Here is a 15836-nt window from a genome sequence, read left to right on the forward strand (position 1 = left end):
TTGGGAATGGTAGACAAACACGTTGGCAGTGTAGTAGCTGTTCCATGCTTACGCAACCACTGACTAACGTGAAGACAGTTTTAGAGCATGTGGTGATATTGCACTTGCATCCATGAAGATGTGTATTTAAAAATGACTTTATAACATGCACGTTTGTTCAAAGTTTAAACTTGTTCATAGCCACTGAAAATTACCCATGTAATTCCCTCATGTACTCTTAAGCTCAGGAACAAAGGAATGCTGCCACAAAGGAATATCTAGGTGCCATTTTTTCCTCCATGGAGTTTTTATTATTGTTATTTCTTTTCATTTCATTAGTATACTGCCTTATATTTTAAAGAAAAAAATCTCAGAGCGGTTTACAACACATTAAAACATCAAATAAAACAATCTAGAATAAAGCAAATTCAAGCACCAAGGAAAATATTTCAGATCTTTCTCCAGGTGACATTTTGCTTTCCCCATATTTATTTTCCTACCTAGTTTATAGAAGTACCATAGCAGAAGTACTCTAGGTAGCCGGTGTGGTGTAGTGGTTAGATGTCAGACTAGGACCTGGGAGATCAGTCGTGAAGCTCACTGGGTGGGTGACTTTGGGGCAGTCACAGCCTCTTAACCTACCTCACAGGGTTATTGTAGGGATTAACCTGAGAAGGGGGTGAACCATCTACTCATTGGAGAAGAAACTGGGATATAAATGCAGTGAATAAACTCTTCTGCTTGCCTGCTTAAGAAAGCTGGAGGGGCCAGCCAGATGGAGATGTCAGTCGTCAACCTGGCATCTGGAGAATCTCCCATTGTGGCTGCACCTGGATCTGTGCCAGTAGCAAAAAGTACCTAGCTAATTTCTAACACCGATTTCAATTGCTTTCATCCCTGACCATTGGCCGTGTTGACTTAGAACTGATGTGGCTGGAGTCCATGTGAAGGGCCTTAGGCTAGCCAGCCTGCTGATGTAAAAGGTTTCTGCTCACATAGATCCTCTCCGACAGCATATTTTAGCACGCCGTAAAATGGTGCCCAACTTCTTGGGGGTTGTCAAATGTGATATACTAAACATGCTGCTAGAAAACCTTTGTGTGGACCCAGCTGGCAGGGAAGTAACCACTGAGAAGGTCGCATTTATGCCAGTTGGGCAGATAGGAAGTATTGCTCTGCCAGCCTATTTATTTCAAACAGTTTAAAATTTTGGAAGTCAGGACCTGTGCATGCTTCCATCTCTTGTCTGTCAGCTGAAATCCCACAGAGACCTGAAGGACTTAGCATTCTAACTTAATTCCACTGGATTTCTTATTTCACATCTGGGTTTGGGAATTCTCAGGAATAGGAAGCGTGTCATGGTAGAATTTCACTCGTTTGGAAATGGTCTTCCATCTGCAATTTATTATCCCATGGCAGCTGAAATCCATACAAAGCAAAGTGTACTAAGCCTTGGCTGACATTTCTCCTTTTTTCCACATGGCACCCTGCTCTGGAAATAGTGGCTTTAAAGAATTCTATTGATATAGGCAGTAGAAATAAACACGGACTACGGGATTTTTAGGAGTATGTGTTTAAAAGCTTTTGCTCTAATGGGCCAGCAAAGGATGCACCTGAAATTTCTTTAATTGTAACTACAGTTACTAGATTTTTTTTTTTAGGTCAGCATTCCCAAATTCAAACAGCTGAGGCACACATAAGAATGTAAGAAGAGTCCTGTTGGATCAGGCCAAAGGACTTAATCCTGCTCTCACAGTATTCAACCAGATGCCTATGGAAGGGCATCTGTAAACTAGACCCGAATGCAACAGTGTTTTCCCCACTATGAGAACTAGAAATATTTAAAGTAAACAAAGCTCTTTAGTATTGTAAAGGAGCCTGCAAGTTTGAGTCTTCCCTGCTGTTTTTTTAAAAGTAGGAGGATTGGGTCTCTGCAAATACAGAAAACAAATATTGTAATGGGGATGGGGGGGGGCAACTGGAATTGGTTTGTCATAATTTCCATTGAAGCTACATTTGGTTAATCTTCAAGCATCTGATTATCTTGGTATTCCTTGGTAACATGTTAGCAGTTCAAAACTACCAGATATTGCTCCCGTCAGCAGTAAAGTACAAAAGGTAACGTATTTTAAACTGAATTTTTTGTTGTCCTTTTAACAGATTATGGAAGAAACAAACACTCAGATTGCTTGGCCATCCAAGCTGAAGATTGGTGCAAAATCAAAGAAAGGTAAAATATTTTGTAAGATTATTGTAATTTGGATGCACATTCTATGAGTCACAACAAAACCAATCTACATAAGTATGTAAATGTGTGCTGAATTTCTTGTATCTAAAAAGTATACTCTGCCTGTTACCTGTTTGGTTGCATTTCCAGATTTGCCAGCACCTATTCTAGAGCCTGTAAATGCTGCAAATTCAGCTTCATGTGTATGGCCTAATTCTCCAAGGCATTTTAGTACTTATAAGCATCAGTTTGTAAAAACTGGTTGCTAACTTCTCCACCTAGTGATGCTATTGACAAAGGTGTTGAATACCTGAGAGCTGAATACACAGAAAAGCTGAACCTTTTTAGTAGTACCTCAAGGTTGTTAACATGCTATAGCGACTACTGAGATGTTGAAACTTTCATAATAATATCAAACATTAGAATTGTCTACTGTGTTCTAGTGATCTAAGACGCCAAACCTCTTAATGCTAGAAAGTAGGGTGTGTGGGTGAGTGAAGCACAAGATTGTGCCATAGCTGGCTCCTGCCAGTGCTTCATGATTAAATACCACATTATGAGCAAGCTTTTGGTCCTGATCAGACAGTACTTTCCAAGAACAGGAATCAGATTTTTAAATCCAGCTATTATTCTGTGGCCTGAGTGGTAGTGTCTTTTCAGCTGCAAGCTTGCAGACGTGTTTTTATAGTTGAATGCAGACAGATGTGCACACCAACCTTTTCAGTAACCTCGGGGATTACACTGCACTGACAGGACGTAAGGGGCAGTATTCAACTAAATAGTTGCATTAGTGCAGGGATTAGCATGAATGCAGTGGTATTCCCGCCCCTGGCTCCACAAACTACTCTGCAGGATTGGGGGGTCCCTGAGGGTATATTTAGGGGCATGTGAGCAGGAGGAGGAGAGAATGTTCTGTTGTGCAGAAATACAGCCCATATATTTTCCTGTAAAGATGTATTCACATGAGTTTTTGTAGAGAGAGAATGAAGATGCAGTGATGGGCCATTCTAAGAAAATAACATCTTTTGCTGTTCAGACTTGAATAAAAATGGTTACTCTACCCCATTTTATTTTATTTTATTTGCAAAAAAAGTACTTAAATCAATGCCATGTTTGAAATCAGTGTAGTTCCATGTCTCCATGTGCTGTAAATTAACCAGTATGTTTTTGGGGAAACTGGGCAAGAACAAAGTATTATTACTATTATTATTTATTTTATTTTAAATCAAATTTGAGTAAACTATAACATTGCCTATGTGCAAGCTGCTTATTTGCTTTATACATAGAAAAGGTGTGTTAGGTTGAAAACGAAATGGCTCAATCTGATCTTTCAGTAGCATCCGGGAAATCACAGACAACATTCATATTTTGACTTTTTTATTTTGAAAACTTATGTCCAGCATTTCATCACTAGCAAATAACAGAGCAGCTAACAGTATAGAAACAGTTGGAGCAGCACCAGAATGGCAATATAAAATGCTATAACAAAATCAGCTGTCACAGCAGATCATGCCAGAAAATTCAGTTAATCAGCAGTAAAACAGAAACAAAAAGCAAAATTTCTGTCCAGCTTCTGCAAGGCATCTCTTTAAAGCAGGGTTTCTCAAACTTGGGTCTCCAGTTGTTGTTGGACTACAACTCTCATCATCCCTGGCTAGCAGGAACAGTGGTCAGGGATGGTGGGAACTATAGTCCAAATGCAGTTGGAGAATCAAGTTTGGGAAACCCTTCTTTAAAGGAATCAGAATCTTCACTTGGGGTTGAAAGCTGGTGGTGATGGGGCCATGTGGGCATCCCTAGGGAAAGCATTTGGAATATAGGGATCTGCCTTAGACCACTGGTCTATCCAGTTTAGTATTGGCTGCACTAACTGGCAGTGGCTTTGCAGCATTTCTGGCAGTTGTTCCCAGCCCTGCCTGAAAGCACTCAAGGATTAAACTTTAGATCTTTCGCATGCAAAGCTCTGCCACTGAACATCACTGCTACAGTCGATAACACTCTGTTCCTCATGTCCTCCTGTGAAACCTAAGAAGCTGGGGACAATTAGAACAGTTGTTGAAAGCACATTATGAGAGAGCACATTATGGTAGAAGGTCCATTTTGGGCTTAAAGGTGACCAGCACCTTGATTGAATCTGGAAATGAACAGGAAACCAATGGAGGTTATAGACAATGGGAGTGATGCACTCTATTTGGATTCACCGTTTTGGACCAATTGACAGTACTGGGCTCTTTTTCAAGATTATCCCCACCCAGAGAGTGTTGCAGTAGTCCAGTTGGAGGTTACTGAAGTATGAATTGGCCATCCTGTTGTTGTTCTTCTGTCAGTCTTTTTGGTTTATTGTGTTTAGTGAACAGCCATTACACACACAACAACAACAACAACAACAACAACAACAACAACAACAATACTAATAATAATGGTTTACATTTCTGCTCCCCGACTTTAGTGGATAAATCATTTTCCATTCCCCCTTTAACTTTTATTATGTAAATCTGTAAAGCCTTGGCAAGAAATTGGGATGTTCTAAAAGATACGTACCTCTCCACATCAGACAACAAAAAACAGGTCTTTGCAAGAGACGACCTTCCCTTCTGCGATCTTAACCATGGATGGATGTAATTGTTTGGAAGATTGTTATAAAAAGGGACTTCAAGGAGCACATGAGTTAGGTCTTCTACTGTTATTCTTCTGTATGAAGCCTCTTGTATTCCATGTCCATTTGGTGGGAAGTAGTTATTGTCATCCAGTTTGATGAGAAAGTGAAAGATTAGTTGGTAACTGCATTAATAAATTATTGCAGCGCTTCTCTTTTATAACAACCAGATGTGCATGTGTCACAGAAGAGTGTCCTGTACTGGGGTCAGTTTAAGGACACTCACATATAAGATGCATAAGTGAATAGTGGTGACATCTGTGGGAATTATATAGTTTGGAATTTTACATACAGGGCAGCTAGTGCTGGGCTTGCATGTTGACTAAGTCGTTGAAATTCAGGCTGGGGATATTTTAGGCCTGTAATGTTCATCAGCTAGTCTATAAAGCGTCTTAACAGTTAATGTCTGCATAAAGACCTCCCCACCTGTTAAGAGAGAACCCATAAGTTTAAAGCCAATTTATTGTTTTGTGTCTTTTTTGTAGTGTCTTCTTGTAGCAAATACCTTTTTCTTAAGGTTAGACAGTTGGGTGAGAATCTCTGAAACAAGCAATTTTAGTTGTTTTTGCAATCAGTCATCTATTTTAAAGAGTTGTATGCTATTTATCTCTAGGTGTGTTTTTTAACATGAGCCTTTCTGTTGGATCATTCTTTATTTCTAAATGTGAAAAGACTTCGTCTACCCTAGGGGACTAACATATACAGAATCCAGTTCTGTAAAATGATTCTTTCCAAAGAATTTGGCAGCTTGAGCACAGTTAAGTGAAGGGTTTTTTTTCTTTTCTTTTTTTTCTTTGTAAGGAAATAGCTTGATGGGCTTAACCAGTGAATTTGCTTTCAGTATGGTTCATGGCACTGAACTCACACTGTAAATACGTGAAAGTATGGTGATGCTGCAACATGGTCTTCACAGCATAATGTAGTGTTTGGAAATATATATGTGTGTGTGAACAGAACACACAGGTTGCGTCGTGTTATGAAAACCACTTTGCATTTGAAAACGTTTGTGCCACCAGCCTTGGATAGAAATCGGGGTCTGTGATGGTCAAAGCTGGATGGACCAGAGGAGGGATGATTGTGAACCATACTTGCCTCAAATCCAGTTTTCATTCTTAGATCCAGTCAGATTACTATTTCCCTAACAGCCTAACTTGCTTCAGAACAGAAAACTCTTCCCCGATGCACATCCTCACATTGACTTTCTTATCCTCTCTTGGCCAACTCTCAACACTTTAAAAATCCATTTCATGGCTGTGTGTTAGAGAAGGCAGAAGTTTGCTGTCCCTAGAGGGGCATGTTACTTAGCAGTTTCTCCCTTTCCACCCCATCCCTTCTAAATACAACCACAATGAAAATATTCCAGTGATACTTATCTCATCTGTAATTCTTAACAAAGTTGTCTACACAGTTTAAGGAATGGTGAGAAGATGGGTTGCATAAGTGAAGTCTGAACATTAAACATGTCAATGGGGAAATGATTTAAAGGGTTTTGCTCTTTATGGCAAATAGAAATAGAAATAATAATTAGCTGTAGCTAAAGGCTGTTGCTTAAGACTCTGAAATATGAGTTTGAATTTGTACATTTCATTTATTTTGGCTTGAATTTCCTCTATTGTTTCCTGTATCGTACTAAGTGCATAGTAAAGTATAACACTTCTACTAAACAATTAGTTTCCTTTTTTTCACTGTTGGTGAGGTTGACTGCTAGAGGCAGTTGTGGCTGCTTTTCATCACTAGATCAACTTGCCATCAGGCTGCTTTTTAAGCCTCCCTAGTGCCTTGTTAGGGACGTGGATGGTGTTGTGGGTTAAACCACAGAGCTTAGGCTTGCCGATCAGAAGGTCGGCGGTTTGAATCCCCGCAACCGGGTGAGCTCCCGTTGCTTGGTCCCTGCTCCTGCCAACCTAGCAGCTCAAAGTGCAAGTAGATAAATAGGTACCGCTCTGGCGGGAAGGTAAATGGCGTTTCCGTGCGCTACTCTGGTTCGCCAGAAGTGGCTTGTCATGCTGGCCACATGGCTCGGAAGCTGTACACCGGCTCCCTCGGCCACTAAAGCAAGATGAGTGCCGCAACCCCAGAGTCGTCTGCGACTGGACCTAATGGTCACGGGTCCCTTTACCTTTAGTGCCTTGTTGATAAGCTTGGAAAACAACAAAACCCACTCCTAATAAAATGCCCTACTTTAAAAATACATGCTTGTAAATACTTTACCTTTACAAATACTGTGTTTGGTTTTCTCCTGTCCTGCAATAATGCTTAGCAAGATAAAGGAGATGTCAACCGTACATACGAAGATCAGCTTGGACATTGGCAGTGGGGAACTGAGTGGTTAGTGTAATATTCAAGTCATTGCCTGTTGGGCATTTGAACTTACAAGATCATAGGCATTAGGTTAATTGCTTGTATCCTTAACTCTGTACTATTTCTGTTGCAAATGACAGCATTCTTTTTGCACCTGTGCTGCAGATTTATGGGATTTTATCTGTCCTCCAGAATAGCATATTTGCATGGGGTGGGGTGGGAGTCAGATAAAAATAAAATGCCACAATTGTTACCACTCATAGCAGCCACCCTCAGAGTGACTTCCAGATAATGAAAGAATTCTGGAATACTCTTAGATTTCAGGCGGTGGTCTGATAATTTTGGGTCTAATCGTGGCAGGAAACTGGTCCCCATTGTCTAATATGGAGATTGTCTGAAGAATGAGCTGGTGTATTTAGTTTATTAGTTCAAATATTCCTATACTGTCATTTCGGGGTGGGGGTGTACCCAGGGTGGCTTATAATGTTAAAACAGAAAAAAAGGAAATCCAACAAATGCAATAAATTGCAGAAGCAGCAGGACATGACAATTCTGTATAGTTGAGCAGAGCAGTAAAGCAGCAACTTAAATAAGCTAGGAAACATGAAGGAAAAACCAGCCAGACCCATGAAAAAGTATTTGATGACTAAAGGGGGTGGGGAGGCAATCAAATTAGGGACTCAGTTATACAACTGGAAATAAAATGTTTTAAGTGTGTTTTAAGTACAATATACAATGTGACACTAAATGGCGATGGTGAGCCTTATAGAAAATTAATTGCATTTTAAAAAACACTTTTAAAAAAGCATTTTCAGAACATTTTTTATATGTGTGTAGATTTCACCTTGGTGCCAAGTGAGCTTTTCTTGTGAGGGTGTTCCAGATATGGGTGTCTCTGCCCAGTTATTGCCTGGCTTGCTTCAGATGACTAAGGAACTCAAGAGGTCTCTATTGAAAAATGTAGAGTTTGGGCAACTTCGTGTGGCAGAGGGCAGATCTTCATGTACCCAGATCCCTAGGCAATTCTTTAAAAAATGCCTTCAAGATTAGTAGACTAAACATGTGATGTGGTGTGTGGTAGTGTGTGTGTGGTAGTGTAGAGATTGTGGAAGGGTAACCTTCCAAGGAGTTAGTTTTTCTGCTCTCCACATTAAATGGGAACTAACGCTTATAGTGAGATAATATCACATGAGCTCAACAAGCAGGTTTTGAGTTTCCCTACATCCGAGATGATCTCATTATTTTGTGTTTATGAATGTTTATCCTCCTTTGTGTTTAGGCTGTATATTTTCCAAGCCCCTTAAAAAGGAAGGGCATTGCTTATTACTTTGACCAGAAATGAAATATAACAAGGCAACGGCAGCTGTGAAAACAGTCTAAACTGCGCGTCTGTAGTCTTATCTCCCGTGCTTTTACTGCATGCTTACCATGTGTCTCTTAGTTTCCATAGCTACTTGCTAAGCAGCTCGGTCCTCTTGCTTGGTATGCCCTGGTGTCAGGCAGAACCCTCTGATGGAAGGAGAATTTGAGATGAGTTGCTTTGTTGAGGCCTGTGTGCTTTTGTCAGCAAGAGCTTTATTTAAAGAGTTTTCTTAAGTTTTCCGTTCCCAAGATATAAAGTATAGGTCCGATTTTTATTATTTTTTTAATAGCCGTTCACCAAGGCGTGTGTGTATGTGTGAATCTTGGCATTTAGATGTTGTTTCCTCACTGGTCCCCATGGCGACTGAACTACTCATAGCTATTCCGTCAGCTTTGCTTCAGGATTATGTATCAAGCAGCATTCCATCATGGCTCTTGTTTGGACCTCCACTCGCCCAAAGGAGGGGGTGGGGAATCAATGAAAAGGTTATGCGGTTCCATTGTGTGCATTCCTTGTTGGCTGGGAGGGGCCTCTAAAGTCATGATGTATGCAGATGTTTAAAAGAGCAGCATAGTGTTTGGCATTGTAAAGTTGTTTTAAAGACATTAAGGGCTGGAATCTGCTTATTTGGTGTCAACTTGGTTTCCATGCTTTAACATACAGTTTAGCATATGGTTTGTTACGGCAGGAATAAGCCATGGCCAACCTTGGGCTCCAGCACTCCCTGCTTCTCCTCTTGGATGGCCACAAGGGGGAGACATGATGCTTTTGTTTCCTTCTTTTTAAAATTTTCATTGGCCAGGTTCCAGCATCGTGGAAAGACAAACCATGGCTTGGCTTGGGAGTCCACACGCTCCAGGATACTGTTTTTGCTTGTTCTTTCTAATTTTCTACACTCAGATTTTAAAAAAACAACAACAAGAAACAGTTGTAGAACAAAGCCCCTGCCTTTCTGAAGATGAGGGGTTGGACTACAATGGAGTTTATGACCGTTCTTTCACTTGTGTGTCATTTCCCACTACCACATGCACTTTTGCACTGTGCATAACAAATGTATATCATTCCACTGAAAATGGAATTCCCTTTGCTATTTTTAGTTTAGTGGTTACTATAAGTTAGTGGTTAATTTTTCAATCAGTACTAATTGCCAGAGTTTTTTTAAATATCATGTTGTCAATATCAGACCCTCTAAGAGGTTTATTTATTACTAGCCAGGCTGCTATTGAAAAGCTGCCCAATAAAGGTGCTTAAAATACAGATTAATATTAACCCCTAGGTAAAGACTAAGTGGCGCTGTGGTCTAAACCACAGAGCCTAGGGCTTGCCGATCAGAAGGTTGGTGGTTCGAATCGCCGTGATGGGGTGAGCTCCCATTGCTCGGTCCCTGCTCCTGCCAACCTAGCAGTTCGAAAGAACATCAAAATGCAGGCAGTAAAGCGAGATGAGTGCCGCAACCCCAGAGTTGTCCATGACTGGACCCTAACGGCCAGGAGTCCCTTTACCTTTAAAGACCAAGTAAGTTGTATTTGTGATGCATCCCTTCATTCTGTTTTTATTTCATTTTTAGGGAGTGTTGTATTTTTGCTTAAATTTTCATTGTATTAAGCAGCATGAAATTTATAAACAAACAAACAAAACTGTCCTGCCCAAGTATTTTTTGTTGGGCTTGTTCTTCCTCAGGCTTTACACTGTGTACATGTCTGTCAGTCAGAAGCGTAGCATCAATTGTACAGGGTATGTGACACACCTCATCATACAGGAATATAACCTTTCTAACTGAGATAGCATTAATCCTAAGCACCCAAAGTGGGACTGCCTCAGCCTCAAGGCTGCCATGCTCCACTTCTTAGCACTTCTTGCTTCCCAAACTGCCTCTTAACTTTGGGTTTTAACAGCCTTTTAACATCAGCAAAAAGGAATAGCACCCCAGTGCTTTAATTATGAGAGTTTTCAAACCTCCAGAATCTTGTTTTAAGCAATGCAAACTTGTTTTTCAAACACCTTTTCGCTCACTGTTTGCCTAAGACTAGCCATAGGATGAGCTACTCTGGTAAAGTCAGCCAAAAAGTGGAACTAAATCCATAGTCCCAAGCAGGATGATCGCAAGCAGATGTTTCTTTGTAAGGGAATGACTCATATATCTTTTTTCTATAAATGGGCTTTGCTAGATCTGATATAACCTGCATTTTTGTGTGTCTGCATGTTGGCTGGAGAAGTGTGGTTTGGCCAGTAAAGGAGCTTGGAGCATTACAGTCTGTACCCAAGCTCAAGCAGTGGGAGTGAAAGGAAGGCCTGGCCCCTGTGGAGCTGCACTTATGCCGGAAGGGAAAATAGGATTGGTAGGGCAAGCAAGATACAAAAAAAAAGGCAAGCAAGGAGAGAATGGACACGGGGTGGGAATGGTTTCTTTTGAAAATATAATGAAAAGCAGACAATGCCTTTGAAATAGAAATGGGAGCGACTTTATGGCCTATTAACCCCACTCCTTTGGCAGAATCAGGAATCCTCTTTAAAGGTATCCTTGTTTCAGTGCTCTATTGCTCCAAACAGTTACATTCTTCATAAGAATGCTGCAGTCTCAAGACTATTACAGGCTGTGACAATTATTCATTGTGTCTCTCGCAGTGGAGCAGGAAAGGAACACATCCCTGTAATTTGTTGATGTTGTTTGATTGGGGGTCGTCTGGATTTAATTTGTATTATGTACGCTCTTATTTATGTTTTATGTTTTTTAAAATTGTAAGTTGCTTGGATACATTTTTGTGCAGCAAGGGACTACTAAATTTATCTTAATTAAATAATAATCGCTATACCCTTCAGGCTGTATTACATTTCATGATTGAGAAGTTGACAGTATTATCCTAGGCATGGAAGTGAGCCACCTGAATTCAGCAGGGCTTGTTTACATAAACATGTGCATAGGATTGCAGGATCAGTGTCTCTAAGGCTGCTACAATGGTAGATGTTTGCTATGGCAAGTACACATTGTGAATGGCATAATGAACTGTCAGTCTCACAGGTTGACTTCATAATCACCATCACGTGTTTTAAAAGTAGTATAATTGGAACTGTGGTTTTTAATGATTGTGCATGCCACTCTGAAATATTTTGACGTTAGGTTATAAATTGTTTAATTATAATAATATTTAGCTGACCTGAACTAATCATATTTCTCAAGCCCATATGTTGTGAACCACCCCGAGAGCTACGGGTGAATGAGAGTATACTAAACAAGCAAACAAATCTGTCCAGACATTTTATTTCTCTGACCTTTGTCATGCAGTTTTCCAACTAATGCTACAACTGAAATAGTCAAAGGTAATAAACAACCCATAGGAGTTGAACTAAACCATTTGAAAGTTCACTTCTCAGCAAATGGTTGGTCCAGGTATTTCAATGACTTTCTCATTTTCATAGAGTTGTAACCCATGTGTCTGAGGTAGGTTACAATGTAAGAAAACATGGAAATCAACAAACATATTTTAAGTCACGAAGCATGTTAAAATAAAATAAAAAACAGGAGAGAGAAAAAGCCAGAATGGAAAGGTTCTAGTAGCCTTGAAGACAAAACCCTGGAATAATAAAAAAGTGTTTAAAGCTATTTCAGTTGAGTGAGTGGAGCGGATCTGTTGGATTCCTTGGGAAGAAACACCATGAATATGGTTTCTGCCACCAGAAAAGCTTATTTTAGCATTCTCTTTTTTCAATACAGATAGCACCTGAAAAAAGGACATGTGGTTGGGTAGGGTCATATATAGAAGTTGCTCCTTATATCATAGTGCTAGCTCGGCTAGTGCGGATTGGCAGCAAAATGGAATCTGCACCACTCATGCCTAAGTTGCCCATGTAGCTGGGAGAGCAGAGGTTGTATTAAGTCAAAAGCAGCAAGCATGCACTTCCAAGTTCAGGGGTGATGGGAGGAAATTGTTGGTAATAACGCAGGCTGTAGATCTAGGAGTGCATATCATTAATTTTGTGGAAGAGGTGCATTTTCAGTTACTGTAATGCTACTGCAAAAAGTCTCAAATGTGTCATGCTGTGAAACGGTACGCAATCTTTTCCAGTATTCATTCCCAGCACTGACTTCGAAGCTTCCTCCCCATCATATTCTTAGAGGTTTCTTGTTTTCTGGCTATTTTTGTATTTTATCCTATCTTCCAGTTTAGCAGTTTCTCTCCCCTAATAAATGAAATAATTCAGATGATTGACCATATCAATAAGCAGCATGGAGGGCTGATATACTGTACGTGCAACCATAAGGGTACAAGCCATGACCACAGAAACGTGGAACATGCTACAGTTCAGTATGGGAACATTAAAAAAAAAAAAACTTATGACAATTTTTACATAAAAAAAGAAAGCAGCTTTTATTTACATGCATTAACTTACCCTTGTGCCTAAATGCTGGTCCAAAAAGGATTTATGTGTCCTTCAGAAAACATACCTTAAGAGAAAATGAGATATGATTATTTATTTGTTTGTGTTTACAGTCTGCCCTTCATCCCTTAGCATTCCAGGGCAGTGATCACTACAGAATAAAATAGGTATGAACAGTAATATAGGCCTTCTATAGAGGTAGCTATAGCTTGGATACTTGCTTTTGCATTAAATCCTTACTCTTGTATTTATTTATTCTTTTAAAAACCCACGGCAAGACCATCCTTTCTCCCAACCATCCCTTATTTAGCCAATGCACAAAAATTATTTTTTGCAGCAGAGAGTCTTTATGACTTATCACTAATCCACATGTGTCAGCTATCAGGTGATAATGGAGGTTGTATCCCTCTGATATTTTCAAACCACACACTGTGCTTAATGTGTAGCATGCAGCCATATCCCACCCGCAACCTTAAATTACAGACTTTGTGGGAGAGTGATCTGTTGTTGACCCCCAGTTGCATCTCCCTGAAATCCCCGCTTAATACATCTATGAGGCTGGGTTAAAACAAAGGAAAGTTTTTCCCCTCAAGCCTCATAGTCATAGTGGGCGGGAGAAGGGGCACAATTGAGGGAGCTCATAGCTGGGGACAGAAGGAATAAACCTACAGTCCTTGAATACTGTGATTCTGACAACAATTAGACCTTTCCATTGCATGTGGAATTAAAAAAATAAGCATGACTGTATGCTATGTGTAGTTTGATCTAGACAGTGTCTTCCTTTGCCTTGCCCAGCCTCCCCTAAATGCAGAGCTCTCTGCATGCATGGTGAGTTCTACAACACATTGTATAAATGGTTGCATGGCTTCTTAGCAGTTGATAAGAAAAATTAACGTTTGGCATGCTCATAGGCTCTAAAGAGTATCACTGAGCTCTGCTTCACTTGGGACCACATAACTGAGGCTAATAGTTTCCATATGTTTCTCCCCATAAAGCAAGAGATTTTAACCGTTCCATGCACATGAAAAATGGCACTGAATGCTGAGCAGTATTGCATTTCATATTTCAGATGCCTCTTCTATGCTACTTCTGCTGGTGTCACTCTTCTTGATTGTGGTACATGATTTGATATCATTGCCAGGCTCTATGTTGGTCCTCTTCCAAATACTTAAGCCTTTTATTTATTGAGCAGGTGAGAGACTGTTAGGAATGAAGCTCTTTGTGTGGATGTCAGATGATAGAACTATAAAAGCCATGCATATTGGATAACTGGATATTGACTATTTATAGAAAACAGCAGGATTTGTCCACTTAGGATAATGGTACTGAGTGCTGTAATTCAGTAAACCTTGTATCTGCATACATTTGAAAGGAGCAGTGCCGGATTTATGTATAAGCTAAACAAGCTATCACTTAGGGCCCCACTGTCTTGCGGGGCCCCAAAAAATTTAAAGGAAAAAAAGAAACTTGGTGTACATTTCCAAAGTATTTTGTTATGTGCAAATGGCTTTAGATACCTATTAGGTCCATAAATTACCATATAGCATTTATTCAACACAAAAAAACGACAATTTATTGTTGACAAAGGACAGCTGAACATATAAAGGGCCCCATTACCTTCAGTAGCTTAGGGCCTCATCAAACCTAAATCCAGCCCGGGTGACGAGGAGTCAAGTTGATCTGAAAGCTGATGTTTGGCATGGAGGCAGAGAGAGGGGAGTGGAGGTTGAGAGTGGAAAGGTTGAGCCTTGAACTGTGAGAACTAGGCTGTGTCTCCCCCACCATCTGATTTGGTCTGTTGGCCTATTGAAGGAACAGCCCCTCCCCAAGATCTTCACTGTCAGGCCACCCCAATTCTAGCAGAGACCTCCACATCCACTAGAGGCCTCCCCTGGGTCCTTGACAAACCCTCCAGCTGCATCACCCTGATTTGACCAGCCTATAATAGCATCATATTATTATTATTGATTTATTAATTGCCTTCTAAACAACCATTTCAAGGCAATGTACACTGAGGATGGGAAGCGGGTGGCGCTGTGGGTTAAACCACAGAGCCTAGGACTTGCCGATCAGAAGGTTGGCGGTTCGAATCCCAGCGATGGGGTGAGCTCCCATTGTCCAGTCCCTGCTCCTGCCAACCTAGCAGTTCGAAAGCACTTCAAAGTGCAAGTAGATAAATAGGTACTGCTCTGGCGGGAGGGTAAATGGCGTTTCCGTGCACTGCTCTGATTCGCCAGAAGCGGCTTAGTCATGCTGGCCACATGACCTGGAAGCTGTACGCTGACTCCCTTAGCCAGTAAAGCGAGAGATGAGCACTGCAACCCCAGAGTCAGCCACGACTGGACCTAATGGTCAGGGGTCCCTTTACTTTTACCTTACATTGTGGATAATTAAAAACAGTTAAAACCACAAAAACTGCAAATGCATTTAAAACATAACTGAAAACATACAAAATGGTAAAGACTCTTCTATCCTGCTGGGAAAACCTCTATTGGAACAAAAATGTCTTGTTTCCAGAAAGTGCATATAGTAGGCACTCAGATACGAGATCTTTGCTGCACCTCTGAGTCTTCATTTGCTGGACCTTCTTTAGTTATCTGACTTGGTAGTGTAGTGCACAGTTGCACTCCCGTTGCTTATTTCCTTGCAAGTAGACAAAAGGGAGGACCATTTTGACCACTTCTCCGCTCTTTGCTTTTGATACAACAAACTGCTTTGGTTTCGAGGAATTCTTCCGCTTTCTCAGAACTGAGATTATTCTGTTGATGCATAATAAACTGTCTTCTGGGGGTGTATAAGGAGCTGGCCTCCAGCTCCACCTATTAGACTAAAGACCATTTGGAGTAGTATGTGCTTATGGGCCTACTATAGATATTAGAGAATGTGCATGTCCTAGGAGGTAAGGAATGGCTGCCTATTTTAATTAATGAAAC

General features: G+C 40.5%; 1 protein-coding gene across 1 annotated transcript in view; it reads left to right on the top strand.

Moving 5' to 3' along the window:
• Nucleotides 1-15836, top strand: part of BICC1 (BicC family RNA binding protein 1) — a 108796-nt gene that overhangs the window by 44064 nt on the left and 48896 nt on the right. Inside the window, exon 3 of the mRNA XM_083502421.1 lies at nt 2140-2209. Within this exon, the coding sequence (XP_083358547.1) occupies nt 2140-2209 (70 nt within the window). The remainder of the gene's footprint in view (nt 1-2139; nt 2210-15836) is intronic.

This window comes from Podarcis liolepis, assembly GCF_965112155.1.
Source record: "Podarcis liolepis genome assembly, chromosome: 5".
Classification (NCBI taxonomy): Eukaryota; Metazoa; Chordata; class Lepidosauria; order Squamata; family Lacertidae; genus Podarcis; species Podarcis liolepis.